Source organism: Mobula birostris, chromosome 14 (genome assembly GCF_030028105.1).
Source record: "Mobula birostris isolate sMobBir1 chromosome 14, sMobBir1.hap1, whole genome shotgun sequence".
NCBI classification, from domain to species: domain Eukaryota; kingdom Metazoa; phylum Chordata; class Chondrichthyes; order Myliobatiformes; family Myliobatidae; genus Mobula; species Mobula birostris.
This window is the reverse complement of record NC_092383.1, coordinates 91,262,557-91,290,506: the sequence shown is the minus strand read 5'-3', so window position 1 is coordinate 91,290,506 and position 27,950 is coordinate 91,262,557. Positions and strand designations below refer to the sequence as shown.

Here is a 27,950-nt window from a genome sequence, read left to right as displayed (position 1 = left end):
ATCTCCATTCTCACCGCACGCTTCCCCTCGGCCGGGTCAGACGCCTCTCTAACTTGTCTGCTTTTGGCTCCTCTGCCCCACAGATCAAAGTGGTGAATGCATTCCGTAGTTCCTTGTACGAGGGGATAGAGAAGCCGGAATCCCGCAGCTCCATCCACAACTTCATGACCCACCCTGAATTCGGAATGGAAGACGACGAGCCTCGGATCCCCCTGATTGACGAGACGGACGTCGAAATTAATGGACTAACCATCTGCGGAGCTCCCAGCTCACCCCGTTCACCCAACAAGAACAACAATGCTGTTGACAGTGGGATCAGCCTCCCTCTCTCAGACGTTAACAAGTTCGCCTCCTCTACTCCGGGAAGCCCTCTACACAGTCTTGAGACATCTGTTTGACCGTCCCTCATCCTCCCTGTGTTCCGACCTTACACCTGCTGCTTTCACACTATTTCCACTTGTCTTGCAGGAAGTTTAAAACAAAAAAAAAAATTGTATTTTAGTTGGCAAGTAGTCTGTGGGGTGGGGGGGGTGTTGGTGGGGGAGAGAACCCTCAGATCCTAAAATGTCTCGTGCGTTGGGGGAAGAGGAAATGTTACCGGCAAATGTGCCATTTAATCTCAAAACGCCTTCTGAGGTTGTAAAGCAGACCAGAATGCTAATAGGTAAATCTAATTTGGTGTAATTTATATTAAAGCTTTTACTCTTCCTGTCATCAGCACCAGCAATTTACAAGACTTCAGGTTTTGTTGAAGTTGGAAACGCCATAGATTTCATTGAAAGTGACCCACAATCCCTTGTCCTGGCTCACAATGCCATAAAGCAGTGCAGTTTGTCCAACTCGATTATCATAATCAGATCAACATTTTATTGAAGTGTATACGAGGCAAAAGTCTCTTAAATTGCAGTTTCCTCTTCATAATGTCACCCTCACGCTAAGAATCCTGTTGGCCTGTGGCAAGGTGTTTGCAATCAACTTCCAAACAAGCCAGCTGGTCAGATCCAAAGTGGCGGACCTGACGGGAGAGTTCCTCCAGGCCCTTCCAGAGCGCCAAGGTTAGCGGCGTTCTGGGTGGAAAGGAAGGGACGGTGTTTCAGGTGGGGTTTGGGGATGGTGTCCATTGGCATCCAGAGGGGGGAATAACAACTCCTAGCTGTCGCTGAGCGGTCATGGCAAATGCACGCTGAACTGTTTAATTTCCCGGCCCCAAGTCCAAGAATGGCACTCTGATCAAGTGCTCAACAGCAATTCCTTCCAGACCTGAAACTGCTGGCTGTGATAAAGAGCCACATCCTGAGAAATCAAGAACAGCCTCACACCAGATTTCCCTATCTTGCCCAAATTCAATGCAGTTGCATAATCGAGATTAAAACAAATAAATGGTGAGAATTTGATTTGGAGTACAGCTTTCCAGCAGCTTATTTGCCACTTTATTTTCAAAGTTTATTGTAGGCAGTGTAATTCAGAAAGCCATTCTCTCCTTGGAGTTTCTCAGGGCTGCTTGTAACTAAACATATACTTGGCTTCATTGGAAAGGAAATCTCATAGCCTAACTCCTTGGAAAGCAGAGCACCATTTTAAGTGGCATTACGTGTGAGTATTTCGTGCGCTCAATTGGACGTAGCAGCATACACCACTTGTATCCAGATGAGCTTACCCCGTGTTCTGCATCTGAGCCTGGTCAGGATTTTGTCCCATGGGTTGGTGGCTTCTTAATCTTTTGAAGTCAGTGATGCTTAGCCAGTGTCGCAGCATCTTGTTGCCAAGTCAGCACAGTGGGCATCAAAAATTCAGGGAATTTTCAGGAAGGTGACCTCGCAAAACCGGTTATACAGCTACTAGCTGCTTTCATTGTGAGTAACTGGTAGCACTAAACAGTTGATAGGATTGCCCCCGCCCCCCAATTCAATATTCAGGTATTGTCAACAAAACTCTTGATTGTAGGAGTACGGTTTTCTGCCATTTTGTCATGTGCTCAGTGAGCTCCGGGGTTCCCTGAAGCTCTTGTCCACCAGAAATATCATCAACATGAGCTCCGGGGTTCCCTGAAGTACTTCAAAAACACAAAAAAAATCCACAGATGCCGGAAATCCAAAGCAACACACACGAAATGCTGGTGGAACTCAGCAGGTCAGGCAGCATCTAAGGAAAAGAGTAAACAGTCAAAGTTTTGGTCCAATATGGGAGGATTCCTGAAGCAGGGTCCTGGCCCAAAATGTTGACTATTGACTCTTCCATAGGTGCTGCCTGGCCTGCTGAGTTCTTCCAGCATTTTGTGTGTGTTGTCCTGAAGTATTTGTCCAACCAGAAATCCCGTCAACATGAGCTCCAGCTGAGCTTAGGGGTTCCCAGAAGTCCTTGTCCACCATAAATCCCGTCAACATGAGGTCAGCTGAACTCGAGTTCCCTGAAGTCCTTCTCCACTATAAATACCATCAATATGAGGTCATTTTCACTGTGACATCTGTAAAGGTAAAAGTACCACTTTCTACGGGAGACGTTGCTGCAAGACTTTTGAGACACAGGTAAACTTTGAATTACCCCAAAAAAATGTTAGTGTTGATTGGCCCAAGCCGGGTTGTAAGCATTAAGCAAACACTTCAAGACTATCCATGTTTATTTAATTCTAGTTGGTTTCGATGTAATCTTGTTTCATAGTACTACATAAGGAAGGTTTAAAGGGATGTCGAGGGCAGGCAGCTTCCTTAAGGCACTTTGTAAAGCTGTTGTAAGTTTTGGAAGATAATTAACAAGGAAAACCTATAGATTTATTACAAAAGGTAATGTTGTAATTTACCTTTGATAAATTAATAAACCAATGGAAAATAGATACTGCAGTTCCACAGTATAATGTTTAGTTGAAAAAGAAATCTTTGCCAGGATTCACTTATCTATGAAGGGTTTGAAAATAATATTTTGAACCTCTATGCATTAAATTGTTTGTACAGAAACAGGTATTCCTTATGTGCTTCTCACTGGGAAAAGTTGCTGATTTATTTGTGTTTCACACCTTAGGATAAAGATGTACAGCTGTAAGAAATAGTTCCAGGTCCTCAGAAAGTTTCTGGAGTTCAAATAAGTGTCCCGTTGAGGGATTTTCCTCGGAGTCTGTTCCCCTTCAGTTATGGTTGCAGAGTCGCTTTGTCAGAACACAAGTTCTGATGCTGAAAAATGTTTGAGCAAACAAGATTCTGAGGATGGAGCCCCCTTAGAAAATCAAAGCAAAATACTGCAGATGAAGGATATCAGAAATAAATACCCAGCCTTCATGGGCAGAAACGGGTCAGAATTCCAGGTTGATGATTTTTCTTCAAAGCTGTGGAAAAATTAACAGTATCCACCTGAAATTTGAACTCTTTCTGCACAGGCGCTGCCTGACCTGCTGAGTGTTTCCAACCACTTCTGATCTTACTGTGAGGGAAGCAAATAAATTTTGTATTTGGTTGTAACCTTTCGATCTGCTGAACTGGGAACGTTTTAATTGCTGAGGATCCAGAAAGCAAAATGGAAGAGGCGAGGGAATGCGAGTTGTAAATTTTTGTCTGGATTTAACATTTTTTTTTTCCTATTTTGTGTGAAGAAAGTAGCGCGTGCCCTGTTGTAACTCCCTGAAGGGCTATATGGGTGAAACTGGTATGTGTTAAGATGGCACTGGTGAAATTGGGACTAGCTTCGTGGGCATCATGGTCAGCATGGACCCGTTGGGCTGAAGGGCCTCTATCTGTGCTGTATTGTTGAATGAAGTCCCAGTCTATGCAAACTCTCCTTGTGGCACCTACATTCTCTCTGTGGTAACTCCTCACAATCTTCTAGGTTTCAATCAATTCTCCATCAGAGTATAAGATACAGGAGCAGCATTAGGCCATTTGTCCTCTGAAGTCTGCTTCTAGCTGATTTTTTAAACTCTTATTAGAGTCATGCTACAGCACAGAAACTGGCCATTCAGCCATCAAATCTGTACCGAACTGCTATTCCTACTAACTTGGGCCCTTCGTTCCTAAGTGGAGCATAAGCCATTGATGACCTCCTGTTTCCCTTATCCAAAATCAGGATATGGTTGGAGTTGATCAACGTTTCTGCAGTCCACTGTACAGAGGACATAGGGTTGGATTCTGACTAGTCCCACTGACTGCATCTGGACCAGAGCCCTCCATGCTCTGCTCATCTACTAATCCAAACTTCTCTTAAATGTTGTATTCTCCTGCCTTCTCACCGTAACCCTTAGCACCCCCTCCCCGCCAGTCAAGAACGTATCAATCTCTGCCTAGGTGCACCAAGTGGCTTAGTCTCCACTGCTCTGTGTGAGAATGACTTCTGCAGATTACCTGCCCTCCAGCCAGAAAAATTCCTCCTCATCCCAGGTCTAAAGGGACGGTCCTTTAGGCCGGATCTGGCCACTGCGTAGTCGTAGTGATGCAATCACTTGAGTCGAGTAGGATGTTCTGCTAAGGGGTTGACCGTTGGTGACTGATCCGTGATCTACATAAGACCCAGGATGTTGACAGAGAATGCCTGAGCGTGACCTTGTTTAATATGGGGAGGCTGATGTACGGTCATCACAGAGTCATTGGCAGATTGGGGTCATGGTCCAGTGGCATGGAGTGACTGGGGACCCTTCACTGCCATTGTGATGTGTCATCATCTTCTGCCAGCTCCACTGCTGAGGCCTTGGTTGGATCGTTCTTTGCCTGGACCCTCCCCCATGACCTTACCGCTACCTGTGACCCTATCAGGAGCTAAGCATCAATGTCAGACAGCGTCGCTTTCGGGATTCCGGGAGCCGCGACAAGGTGACGACCCTTGGAGAGGACTGGCCGCTATAAAATCTGTGTCACTGAAATAGTGAGTGAATATTGCATTCTGTGAATGGAAAAGTGTGAAAAACAAACTCGGTTATGAGTTCCATGGGGCTTGACGTCTGGAATAATGTGGGTGTGCAGTAGTTCCAGGAGAATAGAGCATGGCTGTCCTTTTTACCATGAGACATGGGAGCAGAATTAGGCCATTTGGCCCATCGAGTCTATTTCGCCATTTCATCATGGCCGATTTGTTATCCGTCTCAACCCCATTCTTCTGCCTTCTCCCCGCCCTGACTAATCAAGAACCTACCAACCTCTGCTTTAAATACACCCAATGACTTGACCTGCACAGCCGTCTTTGGCAATGAATTCTACAGATTCACCACTCTCTGGCTAAAGAAATTTCTCCTCATCTCTGTTCTAAAGGGACATCCTTCTATGCTGAGCCTGTGCCCTCTAGTTCTCGACACGCCCACTATAGGAAACATCGCTCCACACCCTCTCCTTTGCCAGGGGTCTCCCTTCCACTGATAGCTGCATGCAGTTTTACTGGTGGGACAGCACTGTTGTAATGGAATCCTTCAACAGAGTAGCCATGGTCACCTGAGGGCTTTAGGAATCAAAGCAGTTTATCAATAAGTCAGTTTGATTTATTGACAAACCGCTATAATACCCAAAAAGGAACTTTAAGAAGTGTGATTGTTACTCAAAATGGAATTGTATACGAAGTTCCAGTGAGCAGTCTGCTCTTGTCACTGGGGTGTAGAGGGTTAGAGGGTAGTGGGTGGGTATCTCGAAACGTAGAAGAGTTGGTGCTGGTGACAACTAATAATTATAGGTGGAAATGCTAAATGAGTTGATTTCTCATCACATCTGCTCAGTGAAAATCTTTGCTTTGCATTCTGCCAGTGCCGATCGTGTCAATGCATTGAGGCAGTACGGGAGAAAACGGAGCGCAGTGTAAGGTGTCAAAGTTACACAAACAGGTGCGGTGCGGGCAAACACAGTGCAGGGTGATAAAGAGGTAGATTGTGAGGGTGAGAGTCCATCTTATCGTTCTAGCGAACCGTTCAGTGGTCTTTGGGGAGTGGCAGATGCAACCAACAAAGTCGAAACCCTTTGCAAGAAAATTAGGGATGAAAGAATGCACGTTTTCAGGAGGTTAGCCCATTGGCCAGAGGCTTCTTTCCAGTTGCAGATGGCACGGTGTGTACCTTTGCTTCTTTCCATGAGCTCCCAGAGGCTGATTGTTGTTTGCCCAGTGCTGGCAAGCTGTGTATTTTGATGTGCCTTTTCTAGGCCTTTCTTATCCTTGTGAGTTTGCATCTCTGGTGTAGATACAAGTGTCAACACTTTGGTTGTTTCTTCGGGCGATCTTACAGCAAAAAACAAGAACCACCTTCACTGAGTAGGTCCCATTGAAAGTGAGAAAAAAAACCCTTCTTAGTTGCACCTTGGGCACTCTGGACAGGAAGCTAAGTGGGAAATGGATACCGCTTCCCCGTTAAAGAGCCTTGCAGGTTCATAACTCACCAGAACGGGACCGGCTCCCTTTCTCATTCAAACAGTCTGCTAAGAGCTAGGAGGCTTTCTGGTGAAGCTCAACAGAGCTGATACGTAAATGATTATGATGAATTCCAAGCTCACTTCTTTAATCATCGGTGTGGCTGTTTGTTCTAATATAAGCATATGGTACTACATTCTAATTGGACCTGTCGTCTACTTTTTCATAAAATTACAGTGTCACAAAGGGGTGTTTGAATTTGCAACCAGCCTCAACACTACTTTTTAATTAGTTTCTCTTGTCTCGACATATTTTGATTTTTGTCTCTCTACCTTCCTCCTTCCTTTCCTCCCACAATATCTTTGCCTTGATTATGTACAGGCACATTTCTAATTAGTCAGGGTGAACACATCTGTGCATGTGCTGATCTGGCTTTCCAAGCCCCACTGCAGTGAGAGGTGGGGTACTGGGAACCAGACCTGCACCCCGTGGCTGAAAAACAACAGCAAAACTGTGCAGATGCTGGAAACCCTGAAATAAAAGCACTCAGCAGATCAGGCAGCATCCGTGGAGAGAGAAACAGGACCCCTGTCCTGATGAAGGGTCTCGGCCTGAAACTTCAACCATGCATTCCCCTCCACAGAAGCTTCCTGACCTGCTGAGTTTTCCAGCATTTTGTATGCGTGTCTGTGTTCCTGTTTCAAGCCTTTGTTTCTCTCTCTCAGTTATATATTCTGCTCTGTTCTTTTGCACCAATCCCAGCTGTATTTCTACCGACTGAAGACATCCCAAACTGTTGCAGTGAGGATTTCACAGTGGAATCATACATAAACAATTTAAAAGTACTGTCTGTGTACTGTAGTGGTTTCCCAGTGATATTTAATGGAAGTTTCCTTTTCTTTGACTAATTGAGGTAGTTCAATTCTTCAACCTTTTAATGAGTTCTAGTTTTTGAATGTAGCAGAAGTCTCCGACATGTTTTTGGTACTTTGGCTGAATTGTATCGAAAAGAAATTGTGCAGGTATTCAGTTCAGTATAATCATTGGTTGCTCCTGTAAGCATATCCTATCCCAGTTTAAAACCATGTGTTTATTCGGTTAGCAATTATCTGAATCAGTTAGCGTGATGGAAAGTGCATGAATTAATGTAAGTTACACCAACAACTAAATTTTCCTTGTGGATTCCGTGATCAAAGGGTTGGGATTTTAAGAGGGGCCATGACTGAGGTACGCCAGATTATGAGGGATATCAATAGCATACAGTGCTGGGAACTTCTCCGCATCTCAGATTAGATCAAACTAGAGGACAGGGGGTTTCTGGTGAGGGGGTAAAAGAATTAGAGCAGTGGTTCCCAACCTAGGGTCCACAGACGCCTTGCTTAATGGTATTAGTTCAATGCATAAAAAAGGTTGTGAAACTGATTTGGAGAGTATCTGAAGAGACCCTTCTCTGAGAGAGTGGTAAGTCCCTGGTATACTGTTCCTGAAAAAGGGTTGAAGCTGAGTGACTGAAATCATTCAAAAAGCATCAAGGTGAGAAGCTCAATAAATCATTTAGGGATAGGACCAAGTATAGAAGGTTTGGGCCAAATGGCCTGTTTCCACGCTACAATTATATGATCAAACCACCTTTGATAATCGCCCACTTTTCAGGTACAGGAGCTTCACTTTTGATGGTATCCTAATGTGGCCCGTCTACCCTAAGACCAGTTTGTCAGTAATGGGTGACAGCTGTACCTCCACCCACTGGAGGAGGGCAAAAAAAAAAGCAGAAGTAACTGGTTCACAGGGCTAAGCAATATTGTATTATTTTCTTAGTGAGCTGTGTGGTCTGCCTTACAAAGGGGTTTGCATAACACCTACCAATAGCTCCCAAGGTTAAACAGGTAACTTGGAGAGTGGGTTTTGATTTCTCCAGGACAGAGGTCCCCAACGTGGGGTCCACGGACCCCTTCCTTAGTGGTATTGGTCCGTGGCATTAAGAAGGCTGGGAACCCCTGTTCTAGAATCTGATTTGGTGTCGTTGCTGTAGAAGGAAATATATTTTACACAGGGTTTTTGGGACCACAAGTGTTTTAAACTTTCTTTTTCAAAGAAAATTGTGCATAAGAAGCACCCACAGGCCCCCTTCATCCTCATTAATACTGGTCAGCACAGCCGTGTAAGCAATGCACAGTTTCTTTACTTCCCAGTTTCCGAAGAGTATATCTTCTCCTTCCAATACTTGCTCAATTTGCTCTGTAATTGTCAACCGTACAGGGAATCAGCAACACAGTGGTGATAGGAGGTTGCCAGTTTTCTGATGGCTTTTTTCAGTTTTCTTATCAACCTTGCCCTGGCCCAGAAGTGTGCTTTCTCTTTTTCACTGTTACTGTTGTTGTTTAAAATGTACACTCAGAGGCCACTTTATTGGTAAAGGAGTGGAACCCGGTGCGGTCTGATGCTGCTGGAGCCTACCAATTCAAGGTTGGACGCGTCGTGCATTCAGAGATGTTCTTCTGCACACCACTGTTGTAGTGCATGGTGATTTGAGGTACTGTCACCTCCCTGTCAACTTGAACCAGTCTGGCCATTCTCCTCTGACCTCTCTCATTAACAGGGTGTTTTCTCCCACAGAACTGCCGCTCACTGGATGTTTTATCGCTTTTTTGCACCATTCTCTGTAAACTCTAGAGACTGGGACTAAAATCCCAGGAGATCAGCAGTTTCTGAGATACTCAAACCACCCCGCCTGGCACCGACAATCATTCCACAGTCAAAGTCACTTAGATCAGATTCCTTCCTCGCTCTGATGTTTGTTCTTGACAACAACTGAACCCTTTGACCATGTCTGCATGCTTTTATGCATTGACTTCCTGCCTCATGATTGGCTGATTAGATATTTGCATTAACGAGCAGGTGTAACTAATAAAGTGGCCGCTGGGTGTACACTTTAATGTTGTACGCATTGGTTAGCGTTCTTCCCAGAGTTATGGCTCTGTGTCTCGGCTACATCTGTTGCTTTGCCAATAACAGGGAAACTTTCAAACCTTAAAGTCAAAAGCCATGCTTACGGTGAAAGATTGATGTTTCAGAAGAAATCCAACCTTTCGCCTCTAATGGTAGAAAAGAATTTGTACGAGATTCTTTGGTAACCGGAGTAGAAGGTTGGGCAGTTCATTTTGTTAACTCGAACAGTGGAAGTGACTAATTTAATTCACTCCAGCAAGTCCTTGTGGCCAATGATGTTCTAGTTGTTTTTCCTTTTGAAACACCAGTTTTAATTTAGGGAAAGGGATTTATAATTGAGCTAACAGGTTATGCAGTGGGATATATGCATGTTCGTTACACATTGCCGTCATCACCTTGATATACTGATAATTGGTAGGCATTTTAATTTCCTGTCTACTACCAGTCATTTGGGGCATCTTTGCTCTTATATAAAAAAATTGTGCCCATTTTTGAAGTATTTTTATATACATTATGTTGATATTAAATTGGTCTGAGAATTTTGCTTTTGTGTATAATTCTGTTTCTATGTATAATATATTCTATTCTCTTGGGTTAATTTAAAAGTGAGCGACACTAAAAAGTATAAAGAACACACTATGGCTTAAGTTATTGAATAAAAATGTATGGTGCTGTAGCTTAAAGGTATATATTCTGTTTAATAAGCATCAAAAATAGTGCAGCTTCGCTAACTTAAATCTTGAAAGATGAGAAACTTATTAATTCAGACGTGTGTGTCTTACATGTGTGTGCGTGTGTGTGTGTGTGTGTGCGTGTTCCTCCATGAAACGAGTCAGTAGTGTCCAATAGGCTTGGGAGCAATGTCCAGACTCATTGCCCTAGTGTTGTATGTTAACCTGCTGCGGCTCTTTACCTTCGACACAGGAACTAAGGGAATGCTTTTCTTTTGTAAATGCACCCGACTCTTAAACTCTGCCACCAAGTTTCTCAGTTTCCATTTAAAAGTTTTAAGATGTTTTTGATGAATATAATATTGATTGTAAAAGGCGGCAAAGTCTCATCAGCTGCGCAGTGGCAACGTTTTGTGTTTTCGTCTGCTTTTTTTTTGGGGGGGGGGTGCGGTGCAAAGTTTGGAAAGTTTAAACTGTGGGAGACCGGGAAAGAGAGCTTCGATGCAGCTTCATTGCACAAGTGAATGTATAATACATATTCTTCGGTTTTTGAATAATTCCATCCTTCAATAAACTCACTAGTGAAGCTAAACTATTTCTTTAAACGCAGACAAGAGCAAGACCGAGGTATCCAGTAACTAGTGTAATAAACACTGGTATTTTTGTAAAAAAAAACTCATGAAAAGCTTAAAAAATTTTTGAAAATGACTGAATAATTATGTGGTATGCATGACGTACTGTGGTGGATCAGAGCAATATGCACCCTAATGTGCTTTGCCACATTAGCGTTCAGCTTGGAGTGCTGATGCTGTATCTTGCATTTTGATATTTTTTTCTCATTACCAGTGATATAACCTCTATGTAAAATGTTTTGCATGTATTTTTATGGTTCTTGTGATGGAATGGAATGAATAGTCAAAACAGCTTCTTCCAGAACACAATATAATCAATGACTACTAAGTTCAGTTTGAGAAGCAAGATCAGATTTAAAAATTGGCGACGAGATCTTAAACTTCAAAAGTGTGATTCTAGAAACTTCAGAGTATTTTTTTACAAACAGCCTGCATTTGTGAATCATAAAGAAAAAAAATGTATCCTGCAATCTTCTTGTATTAAAAGGAATAAATATTTCTCCTTCTGTTTATGGATAACTTTTTTATCCTGTTGTAAATAAATTCATTTCTTTGTTTATTTTGAACTATGCAAATAGCTCTGTAGTTATAACCTCTTCCTTTATATTTTTTTTTCTCTTCAGTTAAATGTGCTTTGGTGGAATGTGTTTTGTTTTGGAAGATTGTAGTAAATGAACGTGTGCAGTCTCTATCTCTCTCTCTTCCTCTCCTTCTCTCTCTCTTCCCATCAAGCTAAGTTCAGACAACGATGTCAATTGATTAAAAACAAATAAAGAATCTGGGGGAATGGAAAGTTTGTGTCTCTCTGTTACTGGTGGGATTGTGTCCTGGATCTGGGGAATGTGGAATTTGTACATAATGTGAATGGGAACTGAATATTTCTTATGGATTCTAAATTGGTAAATAGTTTATTATTGACACCTATACCAAGGTACAGTGAAAAAATTGTCTTGCATACTACACACCAGCTGTGCGGTGAAAAAGGCACAACAGCGTCTCTTTCATCTCAGATGGTTGAGGAAGTTTGGTATGGGCCCCCAAATCCTAAGAACTTTCTACAGGGGCACAATTGAGAGCATCCTGACTGGCTGCATCACTGCCTGGTATGGGAACTGTATTTCCCTCAATCGCAGGACTCTGCAGAGAGTGGTGCGGACAGCCCAGCGCATCCGTAGATGTGAACTTCCCATGATTCAGGACATTTACAAGGACAGATGTGTAAAAAGCGCCCATAGGATCATTGGGGACCCGAGTTGCCCCAGCCACAATCTATTCCAGCTGCTACCATCTGGGAAACTGTACCGCAGCACAAAAGCCAGGACCAACAGGCCATCAGACTGATGAACTCATGTTGATTTAAGTGTATTCTGTATTACATTGACTGTTCTATTTATTTAGAAATGACTATGATTGCACATGGCACATTTAGATGGAGCGTAACAAAGATTTTTACTCATGTATGTGAAGGATGTAAGAAATAAAGTCAAATCAATTCAATACCCAGACATGCTCCTGATTTGGAGTATTGTGTACAGTTTTGGTCACTACCTACAGGAAAGACATTAATAAGGTTGAAAGAGTAAAGAGAAAATTTACCAGGATGTTGCAAGTGTGGAGGACCTGAGTTATATTTGGGAGATTGAGGGGAAATTTGATAGCGGTATACACAATTATGAGGGGTATAGATAGGGTAATTACAAGCAGGCTTTTTTCCATTGGGTGGGACTACAACTAGAAGTCATGAGTTAAAAGGGAAATGTTTAAGAGGAACATGAGGGGAAACTTCTTCACTCGGAGGGTCGTGAGAGTGCGGAATGAGCTCCAGCACAAGTGGTAAGTGCGAGCTTGATTTCAGCATTTCAGGGAAATTTAGGTAAGTACTAGGATGGTAGGGGTGTAGAGGGCTACAGTCCCAGTGCAGGTGAATGGGAGTAGGCAGTTTAAATGTTTCGGCACATAGTAGATGGGCCAAAAGGCCTGTTTCTGTGCTGTACTTTTTCTATGACTGTGACTCTTACAGGTCAATTTCATTACAGCAGTGCATTGACATGGTACAAGGCAGAATAATAACAATGTAGAATAAAGTTATAAACACAGGAGATTCTGCAGCTGCTGAAAATCTGGAGCAGCACACAAAATGCAAGGAGGAACTCAGCAGGGCAGGCAGCATTTATGGAAAAAAAAAGTAGAGGGCGGTTTGTGCGTGGAATGCACTGCCTGAGTCAGTGGTGCAGGCAGATACACTAGTGAAGTTTAAGAGACTACTAGACAGGTACATGGAGGAATTTAAGGTGGGGGGGTTATATGGGAGGCAGGATTTGAGGGTTGGCACAACATTGTGAGCTGAAGGGCCTGTACTATGCTGTACTATTCTATGTAAACAGTCGAGACCCTTCGTTAGAGTGCAAATTAAAGTGTAACAGTTACAGAGAAAGTGCAGTGCAGGCAGGCAATAAGGGACAAGGGCTTGATGAGGTAGATTGTTAGCTCAATTTCTCCAGTATTTAATTAGAAGTGATCGTGACTGTGATCTTGACCACTAATTTCCTGTTCTCCGATGAGGCAAAAATCAGGGGTTCCCAACCTTTTTTTTATGCCATGGACCCCAGGTTGTGAACTCCTGTCTATAAACACAAGATTCCTGCAGTTGCTGAAAACTAGAGTAACATACACAAAGTGCTGGAAGAACTCAGCGGGTCAGGCAGCATCTGTGGAAAGGAGTAAGCTAGTGCTTGGTGACTGGAACATTGTGAACATGCTATGTTGGCACCGGAATATGTGGCAACACTTGCGGGCTGCCACAGCATAGCCTTGGGTGTGTTGATTGTTAACGCAAATGACACATTTCACTGTATGTTTTGATGTCCATGTGATAAATAAATCTGAATCTGGTTAAACTTTCAGCTTTTCAAGCCAAGACCCTTTATCTCAGCCAGAAACGTCAATTGTTCATTCCCCTCTATAGATGCTGTCTGACCTGTTGAGTTCCTCCAGCACTTTTTGTGTGTTGCCAGACCAACGTTTAGTTATGCTGTTCAGTCCATGGTATTTTGCTCTGCTTGAGTCTCAGCACTCTGAAACCAGTGGAAATTGTTGTCTGTTTGTCTGCCTGCCTTCTGATCACTGGAGTTCTACTGCGCATTGGAACGTGAGATTGTGTGGGGCCTGGTTCAGAGGTTGGAAGTTTTCTTGAGCTGAACTAAGAGCAGGAGTTGATCTGACAGTCATTCAATAGTCTCTCCTCAATTCCCCAATGAGTGACTGAACGTACGAGCGCAGGTTGCAGAGTGCTCCAGTATAGATTATACCAAAGCTTAACGGCTATGCATCACAAACCCTTTGAGTCTTCATGAAGGGTCTCGGCCCAAAGCATTGACTGCTTATTCCCCTCCACAGATGCTGCCTGACCTGCTGAGTTTCCAACATCTGCAGAATCTCTTGTGTTTATGATTAGTTATTCATATCCATCTTAAACAGGTGCCTTCTTTAAAGATTAGCTTTACATGTACATCAAAACATACAATGGCATGCAAAAGTTTGGGCACCCCGGTCAAAATTTCTGTTACTGTCAATAGCTGAGCGAGTAAAAGATGACCTGATTTCCAAAAGGCATAAAGTTAAAGATGACACATTTCTTTAATATTTTAAGCAAGATAACTTCTTTATTTCTGTCTTTTACAGTTTCAAAATAACAAAAAAGGAAAAGGACCCAAAGGAAAAGTTTGGGCGCCCTGCATGGTCAGTACTTAGTAACACTCCCTTTGGCAAGTATCACAGCTTGTAAACGCTTCCTGTAGCCAGCTAAGAGACTTTCAATGCAAACACGAGGAAATCTGCAGATGCTGGAATTTCAAGGGTCTCGGCCCGAAACATCGACTGTACCCCTTCCTAGAGATGCTGCCTGGCCTGCTGCGTTCACCAGCAACTTTTATGTGTGTTGCTTAAGAGTCTTTCAATTCTTGTTTGGGGGGATTTTTGCCCATTCTTCCTTGCAAAAGGCTTCTAGTTCTGTGAGATTCTTGGGCCGTCTTGCATGCACTGCTCTTTTGAGGTCTATCCACAGATTTTCAATGATGTTTAGGTCAGGGGACTGTGAGGGCCATAGCAAAACCTTCAGCTTGCGCCTCTTGAGGTAGTCCATTGTGGATTTTGAGGTGTGTTTAGGATCATTATCCTGTTGTAGAAGCCATCCTCTTTTCATCTTCAGCTTTTTTTTCAGATGGTGTGATATTTGCTTCCAGAATTTGCTGGTATTTAATTGAATTCATTCTTCCCTCTGCCAGTGAAATGTCCCCGTGCCACTGGCTGCAACACAAGCCCAAAGCATGATCGATCCACCCCCGTGCTTAACAGTTGGAGAGGTGTTCTTTTCATGAAATTCTACACCCTTTTTTCTCCAAACATTCCTTTGCTCATTGCGGCCAAAATGTTCTTTTAACTTCATCAGCCTACAAGACTTGTTTCCAAAATGCATCAGGCTTGTTTAGATGTTCCTTTGCAAACTTTTGACGCTGAATTTTGTGGTGAGGACTCAGGAAAGGTTTTCTTCTGATGACTCTTCCATGAAGATCATATTTGTGCAGGTGTCGCTGCACAGTAGAACAGTGCGCCACCACTCCAGAGTCTGCTAAATCTTCCTGAAGGTCTTTTGCAGTCAAATGGGGGTTTTGATTTGCCTTTCTAGCAATCCTACAAGCAGTTCTTGGAAAGTTTTCTTGGTCTTCCAGACCTCAACTTGACCTCCACCATTTCTGTTAACTGCCATTTCTTAATTACAAAGTTTGTACATTACGAACTAAGGAAACAGCTACCTGAAAACGCTTTGCTATCTTCTTATAGCCTTCTCCTGCTTTGTGGGCATCATTTATTTAAATTTTCAGAGTGCTAAGCAGCTGCTTAGAGGAGCCCATGGCTGCTGATTGTTGGGACAAGGTTTGAGGAGTCAGGGTATTTATAAAGCTTTGAAATTTGCATCACCTGGCCTTTCCTAACGATGACTGTGAACAAGCCAGAGCCCTAACAAGCTAATTAAGGTCTGAGACCTTGGTAAAAGTTATCTGAGAGCTCAAACCTCTTGAGGTGCCCAAACTTTTGCATCGTGCTCCTTTCCTTTTTTTTCCACTCTAAAATTGTACAGAACAAAAATAATACATGAATCTTGCTTAAAATGTTGAAAAGACTGTTTCATCTTTAACTTAATGACTTTTGGAGATCAGTTCATCTTCTACTCACTCAACTATTCACAGTAACAGAAATTTTGACCAGGGGTGCCCAAACTTTTGCATCCCACTATACAGTCAAAGACTACGCTCACCCCCAGACCTGCATACTTCTCCCCTCTCCCAGCAAAATAAAAAAGCTTGAAAACACACACCACCAAGCTCAAGGGCAGCTTCCGTCCTACAGACACAGTTCTGGCTGCCTTATGATAGGAAGCATGTGCAAGCTTCAGAGATGGTGCAGAGGAGACTCACCAGGAAGCTGCCTGGACTGGAGGGCATGCCTAGGAATATAGGTCGAATGAATGTGTGGTTTATGCCAGCGACCAATACTGTCCAAGGACGAGCTTGGGGCAAGCCACAAGTGTGTCGTTTCTTGCACCAGCATAGTGTGCCCACAATTTACTAATCCATAGCACGCCCACAACTTACTCATCCACACGTATTTGAAATGTGGGAAGAAACGGGAGAACCCAGAGGAGAACTACATGTTCTGGGGAGAAGGTACAAACATGTTTCAGACAGCAGCGGGAGATGAACCCTGTTCACTTGCACTGTAACGTTATGCTAACTGCTATGTGCCATGGCTGCAATTATGCCCCTGGCTTTAGAATCCTCCTCGTGAGAGATTTTTGTTTAGAGATAGACTTGCCAAATAGGCCCTTCTGGTCCTTTGAGCCGTGCTGCCCAGCAAACCCTGAAAACCCCCAATTAACCCTAACCTAATCACTGGACAATTTGCAATGACAAATTAACCTACTAACCAGTACGTTTTTGGGCTGTGGGAGGAAGCCAGAGCACCTGGAGGAAACCCACACGGTCATGGGGAGAATGTACAGACAAAGGACACCGGTACGGAACCCCAAACTCCAACACCCTGAACTGTAAAACCAAACCCCTCAAAAGCTCATGTTTCAGTAAGATCACCTCTCATTCTCCTAAACTCCCAAGCAACAGACTGTGTTGGAAGAGCTCAGTGGGTCGAGCAGCATCTGTGGGGGAAGGAGCTGTCCGAGTTTTGGGTCAAAACCCTGTATCAGGATTGAGAGTAAAGATCTCCCCCTGCACTCTCAGTCCTGAGGCAGGGTCTGGGCACAAAACACTGTACAATTCCTTTCACCCCCACAGATTCAGGATAGTTTGTTACTTCCAGTCCGCTTGTTATATGACATGGATGATCATGGTCTTTCCATGACTATGATTGTTCTTGGCAATTTTTTCTACAGAACTGGTTCTCCTGGGCAGTGTCTTTACAAGATGGGTGACCCCAGCCATTATCAATACTCTTCAGAGACTGCCTGTTGAATCAACAAGACCTGTGATAGGCACCAGCTGCTCATACAACCATCCACTACCTGCTCCCGTGGCTCCACGTGACCCTGATCGGGGGCTGAGCAGGTGCTACACCTTGCCCAAGGGTGACCTGCAGGCTAGTGGAGGGAAGAAGCACCTTACATTCCCTTTGGTAGAGACGTATCTCCACTCCTCCACCCACAGGTAAGTGCAGGTAAATTCAGTATTTTTTTATTTAGAGATACAGCACAGTAACAGGCTCTTGTGGCCCAACGAGCCCGTGCCACCCGGTTACACCCATGTGACCAAGTGACCAATCTCTATGTCTTTGGAATGTGGGAGGAAACCAGAGCACCCTGAGGAAATCCACACGATCACAGAAAACGGTGGAAGTGACTGCGGGCCACTGATGCTTTATTGGTATTATGCTAACCATGACACTACAGTGCCACCCCCAAAACCATGGTGATTGTCAATTTCCCCTTGGTAGAAGTTAGTGGCAAATGAATCGAAGGATCTGCGAGAGAGGAAAAGGTAGAGGGGTGTGGGAAATGAGGAGGAAAGGGCCTAAGGATATCACTCCTCCTGAGAATGGGCGTGGATCTGATGAGTAAATGGTCTTGTGGACAGAGGTCGGGTTACAGTTATAGAAAAGGGAGCAGAGGTTCTAATTAAGCATTTTTGTCTGAACTCGTCATTTCTCTCCACAGACGCTGCCTGACCCGCTGAATGTTTCTGGCATTGCTTTAGCATTTTACTGGGTCCAGAGATGATCCTGTTTAATAGATTAGTAAACAGTCTTCCATGAATTTAGCAGTTGTTATTCCAAATGAGACATTTAAGAGGATCTTTGGCTCAGGAATATTGCAGAGAATGAAGGGATCATGGACCTTGTGCAGGCAGTATGGTTTCAAAGTTCAAAGTTCAGTTATTGTTCAAGTATATGTACGTCACCATTGCACTCTCCACTACACATGAAGTTTGTCCGAGTTTTAGATGCCATGCCGAACCTTCACAAGCTGCTAAGGAAGCAGGAAGTCATGCTTTCTTCATAAGGGCACTCATGCGCTGGGCCAGGACAGATCCTCTGAAATGGTAACGTTGGACAATTCAAAGTTGCTGACCCTCTCCACCTCTGACACCCGATGAGGACTGGCTCGTGGACCTATGGTTTCCTCCTCCTGAAATCAAAAATCAGCTCCTTGGTCTTGCTGACATTGAGTGAGGGGTTGTTGTTGTGGCACCACTCAGCCAGGTTTTCAGTCTCAGTCCTATGTGCTGAATCGTCACCACCTTTGATTCAGCCAGTGACTATGCTCTTGTCAACAAACTTAAACATGGCATTGAAGCTGTGCTTAGCCTCACAGTCATTAAGTATAAAGCAAGTAGAGCGGGGGCTGAGCACACAGCTTGTGCACCTGTGCTGATGGAGATTGTGGAGGAGATGTTGGTGCCAATCCAAACTGACTGGGGTCTGCAAACGAGGAAATCGAGGATTCAATTGCACAAGGAGGTACTGAGCTCTAGCTTATTGATTGGTTTTGAGGGGATGATGGTATTGAATGCCAAGCTGTAGTCGATAAAGAGCATCCTGATGTTTGCGTCTTTGCTGTCCAGATACTGTATTCTAATGAAGAGCCAATGAGGTGACTTCTGCTGTGGACCTGTTGTGTTGGTAGGCGAATTGTAGCAGATACAAGTCGCTTTTCAGGCAGGAGCTGATATGTTTCATCACCAACCTCTCAGAACACTTCACCACTGTGGATGTAAGTGCTACTGGAGGCACTGAGGCAGGTCACCAAGTTCTTCTTAGGCACCAGTACAATTGAAGCCTGCTCGAAACAGGTGGTACCTCAGACCGCCGTAGCAAGATGTTTAAGGTGTTGGTGAACGCTCCAGCCAATTGATCCACACAAGTCTTTAGTACTTGGCCAGGTATCCCATCTGGGCGGGATACTTCCTGTGGGTTCACCTTCCTGAAGGAAGTTCTCACGTCAACCTCAGAGACGGATGTCACAGGGTAGTGGGTGGGGGTGCTGTGGGAGTTTATGAAGGTTCCTCCATGTTCTGATGGTCAAAGCAAGCATTGTGTTCATCTGGGAGTGAAACCTTGTTGTTACCTATGTTGCTTGGTTTCACTTTGTAGGAGGTAATAGCTTTTAAGCCCTGCACAGCTGGTGAGCCCTTATGTGATTCAAGTTTGATCCAGAAATGGTTAAGTTTAAATACTCCAGCAGAACATCGGGGCCTGTCCTTGTTCTACGACTGAAGAGTCAGAATCAGGTTTATTATCACTGGCACATGTCATGAAATGTGGTGAAGTCCTGATGAAGGGTCTCATCCTGAAACGTTGACTCTTTATTTGTCTCCATAGATGCTGCTTGACCCGCTGGTTAGTTATTCAGTGACACAGAGTAGGGTGGGCCCTTCTGGCCCTTTGACCCACACCGCTCCAGCAACCCCTGACAAACTTGGCTACTGTTCATAGGAAAGCAGCATCCATCATCAGGGACCCCCACCACCCAGGCCATGCTCTCTTCTCGCTGCTGCTATCAGGAAGAAGGTACAGGAGCCTCAGGACTCACACCACCAGGTTCAGGAACAGTTATTACCCCTCAACATCAGGCCCCGAACCAGCGGTGATAACTTCTCTCATCTTCACTTGCCCCATCACTGAAATGTTCAATGGACCTGAAATGTTCTATCACCTTTAAGGACTCTTCATCTCATGTTCTTGTTATTTATTGCTTATTTATTAATTATTATTATTTCTTTCTTTTTGTATTTTCACGGTTTGTTTTCTTTTGCAGACTGGTTGAATGCCCAAGTTGGTGCAGTCTGTCATTGATTCTATAACTGTTATTATTCTATTATGGATTTATTGAGTATACGAAAATGAATCTCAGGGTTGTATATGGTGACATATATGTACTTTGATAATAAATTTACTTTGAACATTGAACTATGAAAAGGTAGCCTATGAAATGGTCAGATTCAAATATGGATCACCCAGGGGAAAGACCATGCGGTCGCAGGGAGAACGTCCAAACTCCACACAGCCAGCAGTCATGACTGAGATTGAACCCGAGTCTCTGGTGATGTGAAGGAGCAGCCCTACTAACTGTGCCAGTCTGCCACTTTGCCATTCACAACTTGTGTATAATCTCATCGGGTTACTGACCATAGGGGAACTTTTGAGTATTTATAAACTATTCTCAGACGACATCAAAATGAGTTGTCAGCAGTGCTGAACAACCCATCTGGCCCTAAAGCTGTCCAATTTAACTCTGGACTGTCATTCACAATATTATCATTTCTTTATATTGATCAGCTTCCAAGTTAAAAAGTTTATTTTGCTCCTTGTAAAGTATTAAAATGTTAAAAATTGTGCTTTGTGTCCTTCAATGAGACTTGCTGCTAATCTAAAGATGTTGTCACTCCCATTGGGACACCAGTAACATTCCCTCTAGATTTTTTTTACAGCTGCGCAGACTTACCGGTGCTCTGGGCAGGAAATTTTTATGTGGCCTGAAAACTGTGCGGCACTTTAAGTGTGTTTTTTTTTGTAATATGTACATCAACAAACACAAATCACAACTCACAACACAAGTAAACAATGTCAGGCAGTCAAAACAACCAACAGGCACAATGGCAAAAATAAAATGTTTTGACTAGGCGGTGTCGACGTTCAGCAGGCTGGCAGTTTATTAACAATGAGCTACCGACTTCCATTCTGTGTTTATTGTTACAATTTGTAACAGTGTTGTAACTTGAGACACCGAAAATGTAAATACATTGAAGCTCTAAACTGTTTCAAAGTAAAGGATGTGGTACGTTTATTATTTGGAAAATTTATGGATTGTATTCATTAGCACATAATTACAGGGTATTTCACAATTATATTAACATAGATTTCAAAATTATATTAGCATAATTTCAAAATTATATTAACCTTATATAAAAGAAAATTCCTACTGTGCAGTAAAGGCTCTGTGCATAGGAGTATTTCAAATTTCTATGCGGCAGTGCACCCATGCAGCTCTGGACACCAGGAATGCCTTTGGTGCCACACAGTGAAGAGGAATTACTTCCACTACTATCAATAGCTCCCTTTTGGCAGCTGCCTTCAATGGTGAGTCCAGTTGAGATGCTACTGGGCACAAATCCAGCACATCCTTTAGAGCAAAGAAATAAACTGCTGGAAGAACACAGCAGCTCGATCAACACCTGTGGGAGGATAAGGAAATGTCGACGTACTGGGTCAAAAGCTTACATTGGACAATTCCTTTACAGGTGCTGCTCGACGCACTGGAGTTGGCTCGGATTCAGGGTGAGTCAAGTTCTCCAAAACTCGTGTTCTCAGTATTATAAACACAAGAGATTCTGCAGATGTTGGAAATCCAAAGCAACACAAACAAAATGCCGGAGGAACTCAGCAGGTCAGGCAGAATCTATGGAAAGTCATAGTCATAGTCATACTTATTATTTGGAATTATTATACATTGATCCTGGGGGAAATTGGTTTTTGTTACAGTTGCACCATAAATAATAAATAGTAATAGAACCATAAGTAGTTAAATAGTAATATGTAAATTATGCCAGTAAATTATGAAATAAGTCCAGGACCAGCCTATAGGCTCAGGGTGTCTGACCCTCCAAGGGAGGAGTTGTAAAGTTTGATGGCCACAGGCAGGAATGACTTCCTATGACGCTCTGTGCTGCATCTTGGTGGAATGAGTCTCTGGCTGAATGTACTCTAAACAGTCAATATTTCAACACAAGACTCTCCGGGTTGCCATGCTTCCAGCACCAACATAGCATGCCCACAGCTTGGTAAACCCTAACCCATACATCTTTAAAAGCTGGGAGGAAACTGGAGCACCCGGAGGAAACCCATGCAGTCACTGAGAGAACGTACAAACTCTTTACCGAACCAACAGTGGTGGAATAGACCCAGGATGCTGGCACTGTAAGAGCATCACCCTAACTGCTACACTACTGTTCTGCCCAGGAGAAGTCCCTAAGCTGAGTCCTGGTAAAAGGTCTCAATCCAAAATGTTGACTCATTGTTCCTCTCCATAGATGCTGCCTGATCTGCTGAGTTCTTCCAGCAATTTGTCTGTGTGACCCAATATTATTTATTTGCACGGATTGTCCTTTTTTCCACATTAGTTGTCAGTATTTGTCTATATAAACATTTTCATAAATCCTATTGTATTTCTTTATTTTCCTGTAAATGCCCACAAGAAAATGAATCTCAAGGTAGTTTATATGTAGTTTGATAATAGATTTACTTTGACTTTAACACTAAGCTTCTCCAGCAGACTGGGTGTTGCTCCAGTGTGTCTTGTGTCTGCAGGCCATATTTTAGACATTAGATTAGCTTTATTTATCACATATACAGCCTGCAATTGTCGCCATGTTCATGCGCCAATGTAGCATCCGCACAATTTACTAACCCTAACCTGTATATCATGGTTACTTGAGAACAAACCCGAACCACTGACAGACTTAAGTTCAGGGGGTTGACTCTGTATGACGTGCTTCAAAATAACTTGGAAAAAAAGTATGATTAATTCTTTATTACCAAACCAGCAACGATGAACGATCTTATAGCGTTAAAAAACTAACAAAACTAAATGAGCAAAATATGAGTAATTAGCAAACAAATTAGCATAATTAAGTGTAACTAAGCATAATTAGCTGTCAACAAAAAAATCATTCCCCCGGCTCATTCCCTTTCAACTAAACCAACTAACTAGGACAAAGTGTAAATACGTAACTATACTCACTTGCTTCTGCCGCGCCCCAACCCATATTCAAAAGTTCAAAGTTCAAAGTGAAATTTATGATCAGAGTACATGGACGTCACCACATACAACCCTGAGATTCTTTTTCTGCAGGCATACTTAGCAAATTTATAGAACAGTAACTGTAAACAGGATCAATGAAAAACAAACTGCAAATGAAGATATAAATAAATAGTAATTAACAAGAAGCATGAAATAACAAGATAAAAATCCTTAAATGAGTGTAGTTATCCCCTTTTGTTCAAGAGCCTGATGGTTGAGTGGCGCTAACTGTTCTTGAACCTGCTGGAGCGAGTCCTGAGGATCCTGTCCTTCTACCTGATGGCAGCAGTGAGACAAGAGCATGGCCTGGGTGGTGAAGATCTTTGATGATGGATGCTGCTTTCCTACAACAGTGTTTCATGTAGATATGCTCAATGGTTATGAGGGTTTTACCTGTGATGTACGGAGTCGAATCCACTGCCTTTTGTAGGATTTTCCATTCAAAGGCATTGGTGTTCCCATACCAGGCCGTAATGCAGCCAGTCAGCACACTCTCTACCACACAGCTACAGAAGTTTGCAAATGTTTTCAATGATATGTTGAATTGCCACAGATTCCTGAGGAAGTAGAGGCACTGTTGTGCTTTTGTTTCAATTATATTTACGTGATGGGTTCAGGACAGTTCCTCTGAGATAGAGACACCAGGAATTTAAAGTCACTGACCCTTTCCTCCTCTGATCCTCCCATGACTACTGGCTCATAGACCTCTGGTTTCCCTCTTCTGAAGTCTACAATCAGCTCCTTGGTCTTAATGACATTGAGTGAGAGGTGGTTGTTGTGACATCACTCAGCCAAATCATCAAACTCCCTCCTGTATGCAGATTCATCACCCCCTTTGATACGGCCCAAAACAATGGTGTCGTCAGCAAACTTGTCTATGGTTTTGGAGCGGTACTTAGCCACAGGAAGGTGCAAAGCGAGTAGAGCAGGGGAGCCAAGTACATATCCCTGCAGTGCTCCTGTGCTGACAAATTTCCCATAATAAATAAGCAACACAAAATACAATACAGACGAACAGAAAATGGATACATGGATCCTACGCCGTACGTCTTTGGGATGGGGGAAGAAACCCAGGCAGTCACGGGGTGAACGTACAAATTTGAACCCCAATCACTGGCACTGTAAAGAGTGTATGCTAAATAATACATTACCTTTAGGTGATCTTGGATACTTACACTCTAATAGCCTATAAGCCAGCCAGTATTTATTATTCAAGGTGAATATTACAATACTTTTTTTTGATGAGATAAGTTTCTATGCAGCTCATGGGCTTGACTGGTAATGAAGATGAAAGCTTTCCTTTCAAAAGGTGCAGTCATTAGTGCCACCTAGTGGTCTTGAGTGGAATTTCTCAAGCACCCCCCATTCAAGTGTCAAAGAGTGGAGATTGCCTGAGGTTTTAGATTTAATGTGCGAGTTTACTGCACTCTTGCTGCTTTTAGTTTTCTTTGCTCCATTCATTACGTTCCCTGACTTCATCTCATGGTCAGTCTGTCAGAAACCTTGAAAGCAGGTGGTCCATGAAAGCACCATGGTCCTGAATAACGTTGTCTCGTTTTTACTGTGTACGGTACCAGCAGTTATGGTCAAAATGACAATAAAAAGTGACTTGACTTGTCATGGTAGAACTGACCATGCCGTGGGGTGACCGGATTGAGGAGGGTTTTGGACGTAAGAAAACCAGGAGCTGGGAGAACAGTGCCAGAGAGTGTGGTGGAGGGCACGACTGGAGCCTAAAGAGGTTGGGTGTTGAGGTTTTGCTTGGCTGCTCGCTGTGTACAACCTACTCTCTCCTTGGCATTATGGGGTTTTCACAGAGCAATCAGGACCATGTCAGAAGCTACTGAGTGAGCATCCAGATGGCTGTGGATAAAGAGTTGTGACCAAATGCTGGTGGGACACAAACCAGGGCCTGATCAATCCTGGCTGGGTCACCTGGCCGAGGGAGTCTGATGTTGAAAGACGTAAAAGCATCTGATGACCCCAGGTTACATCACTGATGATGTGTCCCAGCACATCCTAGGATGTATCTCAGTGCCATTCAGCAGGAACAGAATCAGAACAAGTCCCATTCCTCCCTTCCACCCTCCCACACACAGGGACAGGCCCCTGGGCCTCCAGCGTCCAACCATCGGGCCTCAACATCAGATCGACTTTCGGGCTTCGTTCTTCGGCACCGATCTCCCCGGACTATCCATGTCGGGGACCCAGACTCCATTAATCACAATAAGAATACATTTAAAATAGGTAAATAGTGCAAGAGGAGAGCAAAATTGTGAGGCAGTGTTCATGGTCCATCCAGAAATCTGGTGGTGGAGAGACACTGACTCTGCTGAGCGTGCGTCTTCAGGTTCCTGTACCACCTGATGGATGGCAGTGTTGAGAAGAGGGCATGCGCTGGGCAGTGAGGGCCCTTCATGCTGCATTCCTGAGGCACTGCCTTTTAAAGATGTCCCCATGGTGGGCAGACTACAGCCCATGAAGGAGTAGCTGAGTCGACAACTCTCCACATCGTTTGCCGATCCTGTGCATCAATGCCTCCGCTTCCGACTTTTAAGACAAAAATACCCAATTCCATCAACTGTAGTGGCAATTGTTTAATTGCACGTACTTTTAAGGGAAAGTTATTTAAAAGGATTTCTGAACTTTTGATTGGGATTTCTTGAAGCATATACAATGTGTTCATCATTTCATCACCCAGCCTCACAAACCATACTACCAGCCTCCTGGTCCTAGGCTCAACACGACATGCAACTTCTTAACTACACAACAGAGGGCTTTAGTTATACATGCACTGAACAGTGGAGGAACTCAGCAGGTCAGGCAGCATTATGGAGCAAAACGAACAGTTGGTGTTTCAGGTACAGAAAGGGGTGCACTGAGGGGACATGTGCTAAACACGGGAAATTGGAACTGGCAGAGTGAGCACTATGGTCAGAATGGACTAGTTGGGCCAAAGGGCCTGTATCCATGCTAAGCTGCTCAAACTCAATGATCATGACTCTAAGATACAGTAATTGTATCATTGCAATTCCTTGTTCTACAATCTTATTGGTTAGCATATGAGGAGTGTTTGATGGCTCTGGACTTGTACTCACTGGAGTTTAGAAGAATAAGGAAGGCCATTCAGCCCATCGAGTCTGCTCTGCCATTCCATCTTGACTGATTTATTATCCCTCTCTACCCCATTCTCCTGATTTCTCACCATAATCCTTGACACACTGACTAATCAAGAACTTATCTACCTCCGCTTTAAAGGACTTGGCCTCCACAGTCACCCATGGCAATCTATTTCAGATTCATCACCCTCTAGCTAAAGAAATTCCTTCTCATCTCTGTTCTAAAAGGTTGTCCTTCTATTCTGAGGCTGTACCCTCTGGCCCTACACTTTCCCACTATTGGCAACATCCTCTCCATGTCCACTCTTATATAGACCTTTCAAAACTCAGTAGGATTCAATGAGATTCCACCCCATTCCCCATTCTTCTAAACTCCAGAGTACAGACCCAGAGCTATCACATGCTCCTCATACATTAACACTTCCATTCCAGGAATCATTCTTGTCAACCTCCTCTGAACCCTCTCCAATGCCAGCACATCCTTTCTTTGAAAAGGAGCCCAAAACTGCTCACAATGTTTGTTAGGATGGTGTGACTTTATTTCTAACGAATTAGGACATTATTTAAAACCTCTGCGACCCTCACTTGTACACCAGCTTGTGCTTTGTACAGAGGTATCATGTTTAAAGGATATTATTTCTATTAAAAATCCTTCTTCTGGCTTCTTCCCCCTTCCTTTCCAGTCCAGATGAAGGATCTCGGCCTGAAACGGCAACTGTTTGCACCCCGCCATAGATGTTGCCTGACTTGCAGAGTTCCTCTAGCATTTTGCTCAAGATTTCAAACATCTCTTGTTTCTAATTTGCCAAGTCTCTTCAAGCTATGCCTATCCTTTCTTTCTTTTTCAATCTTTTTTATTGAGTTTCAAATTGATAAACATAACAATGATAATGATACAAAGAGATCGGGATTACATTAATAATGGTTAACGTATACAGACACAGACTCTGAGTAACATATTTAATTTAAACCTCCCAATCTCTTAATAACTGAACATGAAAAGGAAACCAACCCCCTACACTAAAAAAAACAAGACAAAACAAAACAAAGACTGGGCTGCCATATTTCATCGGTTAAGATCATTATTTGTCATTACCTCCTCCTAACAAAAAGTTATTAAAAAGGATTCTGAAAAGGTCAACTTACATCATATGAAAATGTTGAATAAATGGCCTCCAAGTTTCTTCAAATTTAACCGAAGGATCACTCCTAATTTTTTCCAAATTTAAACATATTATAGTTTGGGAAAACCATTGAAATGTAGAAGGGGGATTAGAATCTTTCCATTTAAATAAAATGGATCTTCTGGCTATTAATGTAACAAATGCAATCAAACGACAAGCTGAGGGGGATAAATGACTAAAGTCTATCATTGGTAATCCAAAAATTGCAGTAATAGGATGAGGTTGTAAATCAACATGCAAAACTACTGAAATAATATCAAAAATGTCTTTCCAATATTTTTCCAAAAGAGGGCAAGACCAGAACATATGTGTCAAGGAAGCTACCTCAGAATTACATCTGTCACAGACAGGATTTATATGACCATAAAAACGAGCTAACTTATCCTATATGGCCCCTATGAACCACCTTAAATTGTATCAAAGCGTGTCTAGCACACATTGAAGAAGTGTTAACTAGTTGGAGAATTTTCTCCCATCTCTCTATAGGTAAAGATACCTGAAGTTCTCTTTCCCATTCGTTCTTAATTTTACAGACATACCTAAATGTATTTTCGTAATTAAATCATAAACAATTGCTATTAAACTCTTCTGATAGGGGTTTAAACCTGAACTGTAATTTCAATTTGATATCAGAAAAGTAGGTAAAAACCTTCAAAAAGTTTCTAATCTGTAAATATCTGAAAAAATATGATCTAGGCAAATTATATTTTATTAGACAACTGTTCAAA

General features: G+C 43.0%; 1 protein-coding gene across 11 annotated transcripts in view; it reads left to right on the top strand.

The window, feature by feature from the left end:
• LOC140210098 (plasma membrane calcium-transporting ATPase 1-like) overlaps positions 1 to 11,348 on the top strand; it is a 350,393-nt gene extending 339,045 nt beyond the window's left edge. For all 11 annotated transcript variants that reach the window (XM_072278933.1, XM_072278939.1, XM_072278940.1 and 8 more), the window contains one exon: positions 84 to 11,348. In XM_072278933.1, coding sequence (XP_072135034.1) covers positions 84 to 398 — 315 coding nt within the window. In that variant the 3' untranslated portion in view covers positions 399 to 11,348. The remainder of the gene's footprint in view (positions 1 to 83) is intronic.
• The last annotated feature ends 16,602 nt before the right edge of the window (positions 11,349 to 27,950 follow it).